General features: G+C 43.7%; 1 protein-coding gene across 9 annotated transcripts in view; it reads left to right on the top strand.

The window, feature by feature from the left end:
• The first annotated feature begins 2,074 nt into the window (after positions 1–2,074).
• sgip1a (SH3GL interacting endocytic adaptor 1a) overlaps positions 2,075–15,305 on the top strand; it is a 305,775-nt gene continuing 292,544 nt past the window's right edge. For 4 of the 9 annotated variants that reach the window (XM_039735501.1, XM_039735496.1, XM_039735497.1 and 1 more), the window contains exon 1: positions 2,076–2,613. In XM_039735501.1, the coding sequence (XP_039591435.1) occupies positions 2,604–2,613 (10 nt within the window). In that variant the 5' untranslated portion in view covers positions 2,076–2,603. Of the gene's footprint in view, positions 2,614–15,305 lie in introns of all 9 variants that reach the window. The other 5 variants (XM_039735498.1, XM_039735495.1, XM_039735499.1 and 2 more) reach the window with 3 other exon arrangements.

Below are 15,305 nucleotides of genomic sequence, written 5' to 3'. Positions count from 1 at the left end.
TAGATAGATAGATAGATAGATATGAAAGGCACTATATAATAGATAGATAGATGTGAAAGGCACTATAAATATGATAAATAGATGTGAAAGGTGCCATTTAAATGATAGACAAACAGACAGACAGACAGACACAAACAGATAGATACATAGATGGATAGATAGATAAGGCAATATATGATAGATAGATAGATAGATAGATAGATAGATAGATAGATAGATATGAAAGGCACTGTATAATAGATAGATGTGAAAGGCACTATAAATATGATAGATAGATGTGAAAGGTGCTATATAAATGATAGACAAACAGACAGACAGAAGTGACACAAATAGATAGATACATAGATGGATAGATAGATAGATAGATAGATAGATAGATAGATAGATAGATGTGAAAGGCACTATATAATATGTACTGTCAATAGTAATTTACTGTATGAGGAATTTTGCTTTTTGCAGAAGTTTAAGAGATGTTGTAACAAACAAAAGTCCCCTCAAATGCACACTAGAATTACTAAAAGGAAGAAAATGTGTGACTTTGTTACCAATGAAGCACAGTCACAGTGAGGCATTATTGAGTGTATTGCCGTAGGTATGAAGCATTTTAATAAAGTTATATAAAAGAGTAATTGGTTTACAAACAGCTTTGTGACAGGGAGCACTAGGAAAGAAGATACACCAAAGAAATATTCATGATGAACTGTGCTAACTGCCAAAGGCACCATGATATGTACAGTATAAGTTTGTGGACTGTGAAGTATTTGGTGAGACAGCACACTTCATAAAGTGAGCCATGCAGATGTTTCGAGTGTGAAGGCTGCCTGTGTAAGCCTCTGTCTAAAGAACGAGGTAATAAAGCCCATACAGACAAAAAATGTGAACCAGGCCGGGATTCCAGCCCATTTCTTTTAGGGCTGTGACAGACACAACATTGACGACCACTGTGACAAGTGGCATACTAAATGCAGTATTTCCGTATAGTTTACCTCTGTGACAGTTTTCCGATAACAGTCGCTATATAAAAGCTATGTAAGCATAAAAAGAATTGTGTGTGAAGGACATGCGGCGCACGCCTCTGTATGGAAACTTTATGGAGGTAATCAAGCACCTGATGCGTGTATCCTGCCAGAGTTTCAAATGTCACTCCTCCGGGAGTTGGGCCCCTCAAATATTAATCTGGCATATCAGGCCTTGGTAATTCATAACCAAAATGAATTTTTAAATGTGTGAATAATTAACAAACTGGCCCCCCTCACTGCCAATGCTTTCCTTGGCTGCATTCGGAACGTGTCCAAAATGCACCACGTGTTAGAGCAGAAATATGTGATCGAATGACCGTCGGTGGCCTGTGCAGGCTCACTTGGACATATCTGCTTACCTACAGTATGCTAATAAGACTCGGCCTGCAGCCCACCTTTGCAGTTCTCCATTAACCGAGTCCTAGAAATGAACTTTTTCTCCATGTCGCGGGCAGGAACAATTCCTTGGCTGTTATGGCCACGTGCTCCCTTTCAGCTCAGCTCTCTTTGTGCTTTGGTTTCGTTAATGGTCAGTCGATGCCCTCAGGGTCCGGAGAAGTAATTCATGCGAAATTAATTCAACCCCCCGACCGCTTCTTTCAGCCTCATTATGATGAAAGGCAGCCCAGCCAGCAGATCACGAGCTCCTCCTGCATTCCGCTAGCTGAGGTAGTAATTGTGTACAATGTGACTGTGACGTCCACTCATTGATTTTTCTACCCCCACCCAAACGGTGAGTCGAGACCACCACTGCCAGCTGTTGTAGCCCCCAGACGTTTGAGGCCATCTTTCTTCACAAAAGATTTGGATTCTTTTTGTGCTCGGTAATTGCGGACAGTGTGTGGACGACGGGGTGTGGTGTTTCAATCAGTCCCCCTGAACTTGTCGCTTGTGTGCACATCGGCCTCTTCCTCCTCCTCCTCCTCCTTCTCCTTCTTCATCTTCTTCTTTTAATGTTTTTTTTTTTTTTAACAATCCAACCTGGCGGAGAGAGTGTTGCGTTCACCCTCTCCGCTCCAATCGCCGTGCCGTGTAGGGAAATGCGTCACTAGGTATGCAGAAGGGCTGCCAGAACGAGGGAGGAGGAGGAGGAGGAAAGGACGCCAGTGGGTGTCAGGAGATGCAGGCTTGAAGGACCATGTGACAGGCCAGAGGGGCTGGAAGGATTGGCAGATTGGCTGCGTAGCTAACAAGTGCATGAGCTCAGCAACCCCCCCGTCCCCCCCATCACCATCAACCTCGTCCCCCCCCCTCTGCTCCCTCCCCTCCCCATCTGCTTGTCTTTTTTTTATTTTATTCCTCTCCCTCAGCATCCTCCTGTGATCCTGTAGGTTAGAGCTGCAGCAGCATCAATGGCCTAAACCAGATCCCCGGCCATTTCTTCCGTCGCTGCGCCTGTACAGCCTGCTCTCGGTGTTGTAGTGGGGGGGGCTCCTGGATATACAGAATTTCATTGATGTCTTTTTCTTTTCCTTGTTCAGTCTTTCTTCAATCCTTTTCCTTGCAGCCAGTAACCACAGCCTTGTGTTCCCCTTCGGTGTCGTTTCAGGCTCTTTGGAGATTGAGGAATGCAACTCTGCCACCATGATGGAAGGTACTGTCGGCTTTTCTCTTCTCCTTTTCCGCTCTTGTTGTTGTTCTGCTGTTAATACTTTAATCTGCTGAGCCGCATCGGGCGCCTCTCCTCCTGTGGCTTAGCGCTTATGCTCATCAAAGAAGGGAGTGCGCGACCATAGCTGAATTTCTGCTCCATGCTTGGCAGGGGACTCTGAGCTGTCTGGGGGGAGCCTTCTGGCCAGAGAGAGTTGTGTTTTTTTTAAACTGGTGGGTCTCGGGTCCGTATTGCTTTACTGGTGGGCACGAGCCAACTGGTGGGGTTCCTGGTCTGCGCTGCTTTACTGGTGAGCACATGCCAGCAGCAGCGAGCCTTTAATTGGGGCGTAGGTAGGGTGTGTGAGGAGATGGTGCTCGGGGTGTACATCACAAGGTGCCAGCAGCCTCCTCGAAAGACACGAGGCACAAAAAAAAAAAAAACAACAATAGAGAAGCCCCAGATATTTAACTGCCTTCCCTTTACATACCAAATAGGCTAGAGTCGGGGACAGGGCACAGTTTGTCATTTTATTGGCATTTCACGTGCTTGCTCCTTTTACAAACCGGACCCTTGTATTCTCTCCAGTGTGAATCATGCGTTGTTGAGGTTCGGTATTTAAAAATAAATAATACGAGTTGTGTCCCCCCGTCATTTTCACAGCAAGTCCGCTGGCAGCGGTTAACTTGCAAATCTTGTATTGGATTATTACTCTGCCGGCTACGCATGATCCATTTGCAGCAACTGCTAAATTCTGCAGTTTGATGGGGGGCCTCATTCCTTAATTATTCCTTGATAGTCATGTGGACTGCGGGGTTTTTAATTTTTTTTTTTTAATTTTACCCTTAAATCCACGCGCTCTATTTTTAACATGAAGGCACAGACAGTCTTGTGATGTCGGCTCTCATTTCACACCACCTGAGTACTCCCAGTTCATTGTTTTATATTAGGATGGCATGGCAGAGTGGTGCTGCTGCTGCTGCCACACAACTTCAGGGCCTGGGTTCGAGTGGTGGCCTAGTCGCTATCTAGGTTCACTTTGCACGTCCTCCATATGCCCCATTTTCTCAATGTTGGCTCCCACACCCTAAAAGACTCCACTTTAGGTTGACTGGAAAATCTAAATGACCCCGTGGCAATTGGGTATGTGGGTGAGCATGTCATCTGATAGACCTGCAATCCCATCCGGGTGTTGGCATCCACCTTTGCTGCTGGCATAGGCTCTGGCTCACTTTTACAGTAATAAGCAAGTTTAGAGAATGGATAGATGGATAATGTCGTATGAGATTATGCAAAGACTCTGGTGTCCACTAGTAGTCAATGCAATCCCGTCTGAGGTTGGCATCCACCTTTGCTGCTGGTATAGGTTCTGGCTCACTTTTATGGAAATAAGCAAGCTTAGAGAATGGATAGATGGGTAATGTCACATGAGATGATGAAATGACTTTGGTGTGCTCTGATGGACCTGAAATCCCATCCGGAGCTGGTATCCACCTTTTTGTAGCTGGCATAATCTGGTTTATTTTTATAGTAATAAGCGAGTTTAGAGAATGGATAGATGGGTAATGTTGTATGAGATGATGCAAAGACTCTGGTGTGCTCTGATAGTCAATGTAATCGTATCTGAGGTTGGCATCCACCTTTGCTGCTAGCATAGGCTTTGGTTAATAAGCAAGCTTAGGGAATGGATAGATGGGTAATGTCATAGGAGATGATGAAAGGACTCTGGTGTCCACTGAAAGTCAATGCAGTCCCATCTGGGGTTGGCATTCACCTTTTGCTAGCTGGCATAGGCTCTGGCTCAATTTTACAGTAAAATAAGCAAGCTTAGAGAATGGATAGATGGGCAATGTTGTATGAGATGATGAAAAGTCTCTGATGTGCTCTGATAGAACTGAAATCCCATCTGGGGCTGGTATCCATCCACCTTTATACTGGCATAGGCTCTGGCTCACTTTTACAGTAATAAGCAAGCTTAGAGAATGGATTAATGGGTAATGTCATGGGAGATGATGAAAGGACTCTGGTGTCCACTGATAGTCAATGCAATCCCATCTGAGGTTGGCATCCACTTTTGCTGCTGGCATAGGCTCTTGCTCACTTTTACAGTAATGAGCAAGCTTAGAGAATGGACAGATGGGTAATGTTGTATGAGATGATGAAAGGACTCTGATGTGCTCTGATAGAACTGAAATCCCATCTGGGGCTGGTATCCATCCACCTTTATTTTGGCATAAGTTCTGGCTCACTTTTACAGTAATAAGCAAGTTTAGAGAATGGATAGATGGATAATGTCGTATGAGATTATGCAAAGACTCTGGTGTCCACTGATAGTCAATGCAATCCCATCTGAGGTTGGCATCCACCTTTGCTGCTGGCATAGGCTCTGGCTCACTTTTATTACCATAAGTAAGCTTAGAGAATGGATTGATGGGTAATGTCGTACGAGATGATGAAAGGGGTCTGTCTGGTGTCCACTGATAGTCAAAAGCAAGCTGACTGGTGGCTCCAGAATTTTACACCACCTGAGTACACCCAGTTCATTGTTTTATATTAGGAGGTCATGGTGGAACAGTGCTACTGCTGCTGCCACACAACTTCTGGGCCTGGGTTCAAGTACTGGCCTAGTCACTATCTAGACCCACTTTGCACGTCCTCCACATGCTACATTTTTTCAATGCTCCTACACCCTAAAAGACTCCACGTTAAGTTGACTGGAAAATCTAAATGACCCTGGTGGCACTGGGTATGTGCGTGAACAATGTCCTCTGATAGACCTACGATCCCATCTGGGGTTGGCATCCATCTTTTGGTAGCTGATGTAGGCTCTGGCTCACTTTTACAGTAATAAGTGAGCTTAGAGAATGGATGGATGGGTAATGTTGTCTGAGATGATGAAAGGACTCTGGTGTCCACTGATAGTCAATGCAATCCCATCTGAGGTTGGCATCCACCTTTGCTGCTGGCATAAGTTCTGGCTCACTTTTATTGCCATAAGCAAGTTTAGAGAATGGATAAATGGGTAATGTCGTACGAGATGATGGAAGGACTCTGGTGTTTACTGATAGTCAGAAACAAGCTGACTAGTGGCTCCAGAATTTTACACCACCTGAGTACGCCCACTTCATTGTTTTATTTTAGGATAGCATGGTGGAAGAGTGCTACTGCTTCTGCCACACAACTTCTGGGCCTGGGTTCGAATATTGGTCTAGTTGCTGTCTAGGCAGACTTTGCACGTTCTCCACATGCCCAATTTTCTCAGTGTCGGCTCCCACACCCTTAAAGACTTCATGTTAAGTTGACTGGAAAATCTAAATGACCCTAGTGTCATTGGGTATGTAGGTGAGCATGTCATCTGATAGACCCGCAATCCCATCCGGGGTTTGGCATCCACCTTTATATTGGCATGGGCTCTGGCTCACTTTTATTGCCATAAGCAAGCATAGAAATGGATAGATGGGTAATGTCTTGGGAAATGATGAAAGGTCTTTGGTGTGCACTGATAGTCAATGCAATCTCATCCAGGGGTTGGCATCCACCTTTTGGTAGCTGGCATAAGGTCTTGCTGACGTTTATTGCCATAAGCAAGCTTAGAGAATGGATTGATGGGTAATGTTGTATGAGATGATGAAAGGACTCTGGTGTGCTCTGATAGTCAAAAACAAGCTGACTTGGGGATCCAAAACCGGAATGACTACTCTCTGTGGTAAACATTTTTCTTGTTTCCTGGTTTATGTTGCAGCTCATGCAATTCAGCAATGAAGTAAGCTGGTTCAGGAAACTGAATGATATTTTATGTTATGGGAAGGGTATCATGGTGGTGCAGTCCTAGCTTGCAATAAGGAGACTAAGGTTCCTGCCCTGGGTTCTCCTTGCGTGGAGTTTTCCCTTTTCTCGCAGGGTCTGCCAGGGGTTCTTCCGGGTCCTCTGGTTTCTTCCCACAGTCCAAAGAAATTGCAGGTTAGGTAAACTGGTGTGGCTAAAATCGCTCCAGTGTTGATTTTGTGTTTGAGTGTGTTCACCCTGCGATGGACCCGGAGCCCCATCCAGAGATTGAATGTTCCTGCTTGGTATAGACTCTGGCATCCCCATGGCCCTGCTCAGGAAAAGTGGGGTTTTAAGATGGATGGCTGGGTGGATGTTAAGGAGACTCTGGTTTCCTTGTATAATCCAAAGACTGGTGGAGTTGCATGTTCTGCGGTGCATTGTCTCCAGGGCAGGTTTCTCCTTTCTAACTGATTCTGTCAGGAAAGGCTTCAGCATACTTTAAATTGAGCAAAGATCTTCTTCCTCATTATCTTGAGTGGCTCTGAATTACAATTTACACTTGTATGCTTTGAAAATACAGTAGTCTGACTTTTGAAATCTCAGTCTTAGTTTATAAAATGGAGATTGATTGAAATGTGCTTGTCATCAAATAAAAGAAACCTTTCACTCCTTATCAAGGCTTTCCTGCCTCTAAATTCATGTGGAAACCTGTAAACTCATAGAAGGGGATAAACAAGATTGTGGACATTTTTTTTCAGATGTTGTTTTTTAGTGAAATGTGTGTTAAGGAGGGTGGGGCAGTTGAGAGGAGGAGACCTGGGACCTCCGTGTGTAGAGTTTGAATGTTGTCCCTGTGTCCGTTAGGGTTTCCTCTCACCGTCCAAACATATGCAGGTTAGATAGTTTGGCGATGGCTGGTGTGGGTGTGTAGGGAGTGTGTGGTGTGTCCATGAGTGTGTTACCCTGTGATGGACTGCTGCCCTAGCCACTACCCTCTGATGCCCTCTGATTGCTGGGAAAGGCTCCAGTCCTCAGTGACCCTACTCAGGGCTAAGCCAGTTTAGAAAATGGAATGGTGTGTTATGGGAGGTATGGAGGTATGGCACATATCAAGTTTGCTTACTTTACTGACTGCCTGTCCTTGTATTTCTGACATTCCACAATAAAACTTCCACCTAAGTCTATTTCTGTTTATGCAATTGAACTGGTTTGACCTCTAAAATCAGTCTTAAGATTTTACTTAATTATAACCATAAGTGCCTAAGGTCCAGATTTCTAATTATCTGTTATAGATAGATAGATAGATAGATATGAGGGGCACAATATGATAGATAGATAGATAGATAGATAGATAGATAGATAGATAGATAGATAGATATGAAAGGCACTATATAATGGATAGGAAAGGCACTATATAATAGACATATAGATATAAAAGGCACTATATAATGGATAGATAGATAGAAATGAAAAGCACTATATAATGGATAGATAACTGCAGATAGATAGATAAACAGATAGATAGATAGAAAGGATATGTAAGTCTATATGACAGATAGATAGATAGATAGATATGAAAGGCACTATATAATAAATAGATAGATATGAAAGGCACACTATAATAGATAGATAGATAGATAGATAGATAGATAGAACTTTATTTGTTTATCATAACATAATCTACAAGTAGTTGGATTCTGATTGGTTACATTGGTCAACAAAAATTTTGTCTGAAGGACTGTGATTGGTGTTCTATGCATGCTTTATAATTGATTTTGATTCAGTTTGATTTACTTTGTTAATTCCTGAGCACAGGTGCTGATAAAGTCCATTTTATTTTTCCTATCAGCTTTAGTTTTCTTGTGACACCACTTTTATATTCTCATCGTTTAGTGTCATTGCTGGATAATATTATTAATAAACAAGCAGTGCTAGCCATCTAAGACAGGCTGAAGTGTGAGTAATCAACACAGACCTCAGTGTTAACAACGTGTGCTGTGCACCATCTATTCATGGGATGTATTCTGTAAAGCAGTCATCCATCCATCCATTTTCTGCTGCTTTTCCATGGGGGAGGCAGTCTCAGCAATGATGACCTACCACCTCCTCCAGCTCCTCCCAGGGGATACTGGGGCCTTCCCAGGCCCACCGGGAGATTTAATCTTTCCAGCATGTTCTGGGTCTGCCCAGAAGTTTTCTCTTGGTTGTTCATGCCTGAAACATCTCCCCTGGTAGTTGTCGTGGAGGCATCCTAATCAGATGCCCACACCATCTCAACTGGTTCCTATCGATGTGGAGCAGCAGTGGCTCTATTTTGAGCTCCTCCTGAATGTCTGCACTTCTCACCATCTCTCTAAGGCTGAGCTCAGACACCCAGTGAAGGAAACTCATTTCTGCTGCTCGTATCTGTGATCTAGCTCTTTCAGAGGATAAGAGCGTAGATCAACCGTAAATCAAGAGCTTTGCCTTTTGGCTCAGCTCCCTCTTTACAGCCTCTGCATTACTGTGGATGTTGCTCTGATCCGCCTTTCTGTTTCCCATTCCCATCTTCCTTCACTCGTGAACAAGATCCCAAGATACTTGAACTCTTTGGCTTGATACAGCACCTCATTCCCAACCCGGAGTGAGCACTCCACCCTTTTCCATCTGAGATCCATGACCTCATCCTCATCCTGCATACCGCCCCAGTGCTTATTTAAGGTCACAGCTTGATGAAACCAGAATCCTCTACAAAAAAAACAGAGACGCGATCCTGAAACCGCCGGACACCCTCCACTCCTTGGCTCCACCTAGAAATGCTGTCCATAAAAATCACGTACAGAATTGGTGATAAACGGCAGCCCTGGTGGAGTCCCACACCCACAGAGAATGAGTCTGACTTACTGCTGGTAATGTGGACGAAGTTGCTGTCGCACTGGTTGTACAGGGACTGAATAGCTTACAACAGCTGGCCTGGTACCCCATTTTCCTGAAGCACCCCTCTCAGGAGGTTTTCTAAATCCACAAAACACACGTTGGCTGGTTGGTTGATACTTCCGTGAACCCCTCACCTGAGTGCCCAAGACATATGATCGCAAATTATCGGTTTCCAACAGATTAACCCTATTAAATCCCATTCCAAACAGCATATAATGAGTGCGAGTACAGCCCTGCAACAGGTGGCACCTCAGCACCACACTAGTTCAAATGGAATAGAACAGTGGGAGTTTTTTCTGTCACCAACCCCCAAGTTTTCCCTGTAGGTTGGAGGGCCTACTTGCAGGGCTGGATGCAGATTAACGTCATACCCAGGACGGAGCAATTGCAGGTTAACGGCCTTGCTCAAGGGCCCAATGAAGTAGAGTCACTTTTGGCATTTACAGGATTCGAACCGGCAACCTTCCGATTGCCATTGCAGATCCTTAGCCTTATGGCGCTTTTCCACTGCATAGTACGGCACAGCACGGTTCAGTACAGCTCACCTTGGTTCGGCTCAGTTCGGCTCGGTTTGCGTTTCGACTGCAGTTTAGTACCGCTTTAGAGTGGGCGGGATTATTCACGTGTCGTTATAGTTGCGCTGCGTCGCCCCATCCAGCCTCGCTGGATCCGCTCCTTGGCAACCAACGAGAGGAACGTCTGTACTTCCTCAATAGACCACGAAACAGCCATTTTTGGTTAAAACTGGTGCGTCCGAACCTTCGTTGGCTGTGCTAAAAATTTAGTGGGTCTGTTGTGTCTCGTGTCGCAAGTTCAGTGACGCAGTAATGACAATTTTCTCCGGCCAATCAGTGACCAGCAGAGTTTACATGTCACGTTTTGGTAACGGTTCGGCGCGCTTGGAACCTCGGCTGAGGTGGTACTAAAAAAAGGACCAGGTACTGTTCCCAGTGGAAAACCCCCCAAAAGTGAGCTGAACTGAACCGTGTCGTGCCGTACTATGCAGTGGAAAAGCGCCATTAGAGCCACCACTCCGCCCTATGTATACTATGTATTTAAGCTGCCTGTGTATTGTGGTTGGTTCCCTGGGAGGCGGGCCACCTGCCAATCACCATCCTATAAATGTGGAGGGTCTTCCACAGTACATTGCACTGCAATCTGGAGTTGGTGAGTTCTTTGTGTTTCAATTATGCCTTTTGTATATTTTGGGATTTTGCTGCTTTTTTTGACCCCTTTTACCGCACACATCCCCCCCCCACCGTATTGGGACTTTGTTCGACTTGGATTGCCTTTGTTACTTGCAATTCCATTTTGCTTGATTATGAATGGAATACCTGTTTTTAAAAAACAGTCTTGTATTTTATAAAGATTCAACGCGTCTGTTGATTACTAGCCAGGGTTTGATTGTGATATCCCCCTCTGGTGGGTCTTATTGGAAGTGTTTGGGACTGCATGCTTTGAAACTCTTTAGTTCTCGGGACGCCCAGCTCATGACGCTTAGCAGGTAAACACTCAGATCTCAGAGTGCATTTTCACTCCCACACGGTGACTCACTAACTGTTCACTTCTGTTAACTTTTCAGGCATGGACCACTGTTCCAATTTTATTGGTTTAAATTTTTGTTTTAGGTCTCGTCCTAATTAATAACTTGTCTAATGACACAACATGGACTTTAATCCCATTAAAGGTTGGATGCTCACTCCTTTGTTAGGTGAAGGGGGTCATCTAAGACGACTTAGACTTGTAGTTAGGATGCTCCTGTGTGCTGTGTGCCAGTCACATTAAACTGGGAGAAGACCCAGAAGACTCTGGTGAGATTGTGTGTCTTGACTGGCCTGGTAGTGCTCAGGAATTCTCTAAAAAAATCTGAGGATAGGATGGCCTGCTCTATCCGGTTCAGCATGAAGCAACTGGACCTCTCACCAGGAACAACATTTTGTATGGTGGTGGTCTCGCACCACTCCACCCATCCACAGTACAAATCCCACCCTTGTTCCCTAGTGTTTTGTCATGGACTTGCAGCCTCACAGTTCACAGATTTGGACTGTGGTGAACTGCTGGTGGTCCACCGCATACACTCAAGGTCCAACTCTGAAGTCATCTTGTAATACCGTGAGCTCATAGTAGAAGAAGTCCTAATGTCGGATGCGCAGAACACTGCGAACAGAGCACCCCTGATCAGAGGTCCTTCTGACTCTCTCAGCCCCACATTACATGTATTTACTATAATGGGAGCGAGAGGATCAGAGATACAAGTCCCTATCTGTTTTGTATTGAGCTTGGCATTTTCACTGTTTCTGCATTAAATCCATCAACTTGCTCATTTTTCATATTTGCGTTTTATTCTTTTTTACTCTTGCTAAGGTTCTAATTTATTTGGTTCTTTTATTTATGTTGACTATGTGCATCTTTCTTTATTTTTGATTTTGTTCATGTGTTTACATTGCCTTTGTCATGTTCCTATGTTTTGTGGGCGGTTCCTCAAGGGGCGGTGCCACCTGCCAATCACTGCCAAGTACCGCCCTGCATCCACAGACACTTGGAAACAGTGACCAAGTAGTGTGGCTGACATTAGGACTGCAGCAGCCTCCAAAACTTGACTTGATGTTATTTTGGAAGACTTTAATGGATATGATTGGCAAGCTTTGTTAGGCTTAAAGGCTTGTTCTCATCCAGATTGTTGTACTTTTGATGGGGATGCAGTGTAAGAACATGGAGTCGCACCTTAGTTTATAGTGTGGGTGTACAGAAAATTACTGATTAATTTTCTGCAGTAGTTGAGAGTTATTGTAAAGTGTTTAATTCATTTTCTCATTTACCATTATCATCCTGTATTTATCACCTGTAAAAAAATTGCCAAGGCACCAGTGAGTTGTTTCCATATCTAATAACTGTTCCAAACAGTTTCACAGCTTAAAAATAAAATGATTCTTCAGAGATGTATGATATTTATTTGCCATAGTTTATTAAACTTTTAACATTTTCCCCAATTTGTGTTTTCCTTCTGATGCATTTAATCCTTAATCCCATTATTAAATGTTCATTTACCTTTATAGTGGGCACATAGTGTAGCTGCTATATTTTTAGATTACATTAGAACACTCTAGATGAGAACAGGCCTTTCAGTCCAACAAAGCTCACCAGTCCTATCCAGTTAATTCTTCCAAGAAAATATCAAGTCGAGTTTTGAAAGTCCCTAACGGTTTACTGTCTACCACACTACTTGGTCTCTTATTCCAAGTGTCTATTGTTCTTTGTGTAAAGAAAACCTTTCTAATGTTTGTGTCAAATTTACCCTTCACAAGTTTCTAACTGTGTCCCCGTGTTCTTGATGAACTCATTTTAAAATACAAGTCTCGATCCACTGCACTGATTCCCTTCATAATTTTAAACACTTCACTCAGGTCTCCTCTTAATCTTCTTTTGCTTAAACTGTAAAGGCTCAGCTCTTTTAATCTTTCCTCATAACTCATCCCCGTAGCCCCTGAATCAGCCTCGTCGCTCTTCTCTGGACCTTTTCTTGTGCTGTTATGTCCTTTTTGTAGCCTGGAGACCAAAACTGCACACAGGACTCCAGATGAGGCCTCACCAGTGTGTTATAAAGCCTGACCAGAACCTCCTGTGACTTGTACTCCACACATCAAGGCGCTATATAACCTGACAGGCTGTTAAACGCCTTCTTAATGGCTTCTGAACACTGTCGGGAAGTCGATAGCTTAGAGTCCACTATGACTCCTAAATCCTTCTCATAAAGTGTCCTCTCGATTTTCAGACCTCCTATTGTGTATTCAAAGCTCACATTATTACTCCCTATGTGTAATTCTTTACATTTACTGACATTAAGCCACAAATCTGCCCAAGCCTGTCTGCTGTCCAAGCCCCTCTATAATGATTCAATAGATTTGAGATTATCTGCCTATCTTGGTATCCTCTGCGTACTTAACCAGCTTGTTACTTCTATTCCTATCTAAATCATTTATAAATACTGTATTAAAGGCCCCAGCACTGCCCCCTGCTGGACACCACTCTTAACATCACCCAGTTCTGATGAGGGTCCTCACACCATCACCCTGTGTTTCCTGTGTATGAGCCAATCTAAAAAACCCATCTAAAACATCACCCTGAACTGCGGCTTCTTTTAATTTGATGCCCAACCTGTCATGTGGCACCTTATCAAATGCTTTCTTAGATACTTGTATAGTTTGACGTTCTGGTTGTTTAATGTCTCTTTATATAGATGTGTCTCATTTAAATGCCAAATACACCCTAAGTGTTCTGTGGGATCAGTTCTTCGGCAACGTTCTGACTGACTGACTAACTTTCAAGTCAGACGTTCTATTGAACAAAGAGAAGTGCAGACAGACGGCTTGACTTCTCTTACTCTCTGTACCTAATTGACACGTACTACTGTAGTGAACCCTGACTTTTGCAGAGTGCTGAGGTTGCTGACAGACTTGCGTGTCAATGTGGTGGTGCTCTTGTATAAGGAAAGATGGACAGAATTAGGCACCTAACACCTAAGCCTTATATTATTTTTCCACCCCATCACCTGAATATTAGTAAACCCACCAGAAAAATGTCTCAATAAATTAAATACATTGAACACCAAATATATTGTAGGAGTAGAACGGGCACCCCAGACAAAAAGGAGGATGGCTTCTTACCCAGATGGGAGGCCTGAGTCAAATGGAGTGGCCTGTGGGATGGAAAAATAACTTTGTGTCTGGCCAGTATGGTATATTGGATGGACGTGCAGAAGCCGAGATCCGGGAGCTGTTCCATCACCCACATGCAGTGGTCCACATATGACAACCCAGTTGGGACACCCACAAGGCTGCTTGGGAGTTGTAGTTTGGAAATGCAGCCTTGTTGGGGTCTCCGGGCGGCGATGGCGGGCACTGTTGGGGGAGGACCTCCCTACTTTCTTTATGGCCTGGATATGGGATGGCACCAGAAGCATTCCCGGCTCCAGCTTAAAAAAAAAAGGCCGCAACCTTATATCAACAATCAGACTCAGGAGGTGGTGTGCTATGGTCTTGGAGGAGAAAAGAGGAATCGTGATTGGTTTATTTGTGTATTTTGACATGTCTTAGGAAGGGTGATCATTGGACAGATGCTGTGTTTGAATAAATATCTTTTATTTGAATCGGGACTTGATTAACCTTCTCCCTAGTGCTCGGTCCTGCACCTCATCCCCAGGTAGACTCTTTTCCTTCAGACCTTCGTTTATTCTATCCATCCACCTCCGCTTTGGCCTCCCTTTGCTTTCTCTTCCGGACAGCATTCTTATTGCAAAGTTTGGCCTGTGGAGGAGATAGAGCACTTCCTGCTCAAACTTAACAGCTCTTCCCATGTCAACATTATTTTTGTTCCTGTAAGGGCAGCACAAATGTCATCCTCCTGACCCGATCAGTCAAGTGGATGGATGAATGTGTGACTGTGCTTGTGTTTATCCCGTCCAGGGATGATTCTTGTTTCACACCAGTTACTGGTAGATTAGGCTTTATCCCAATCAGGTCCTGAAATGATACAAGGCCTAGTCAGGTCAATTATTATCAATCCATATGAAGATTTGAACATTAGAGCTACACATTATGACGAGAACAACCCATTAAGCCCAAAAAGCTTGTCCATCCTATTCACCTCAATTCTCCAAAAGGTGAGGCCTTCAGATAGCATTAATGCATTGTTTTTCCATCTTGTGTCCTCATACATTATGTATTCAAACTGTTTGGGTCTTTAGTGAGAGGTTAGTTCTGTTCTATGACATGTGGGGTATTGGGGACTTCGATTTGAATCATTTAGGCCCACAGATAAACTGCAACAACATTTATTTCTAGCACACATTTTCATACAAATGCTGTAGTTCAAAGTGCTTTACAAGATGAAGAAAGAAAAGTTTATAAAAAAAAATACAAATATGAAAATAAAATTAGGCAATACTAAATAACAAAGAAAAAAGTAAAGTAAAGTAAAAACAATAACTCCAGAGCGCGGGAGAAAAAAAAACC

This window comes from Polypterus senegalus, chromosome 14 (assembly GCF_016835505.1).
Source record: "Polypterus senegalus isolate Bchr_013 chromosome 14, ASM1683550v1, whole genome shotgun sequence".
In the NCBI taxonomy this organism is placed as follows: domain Eukaryota; kingdom Metazoa; phylum Chordata; class Cladistia; order Polypteriformes; family Polypteridae; genus Polypterus; species Polypterus senegalus.
This window is presented reverse-complemented; position numbering and strand designations above follow the sequence as displayed.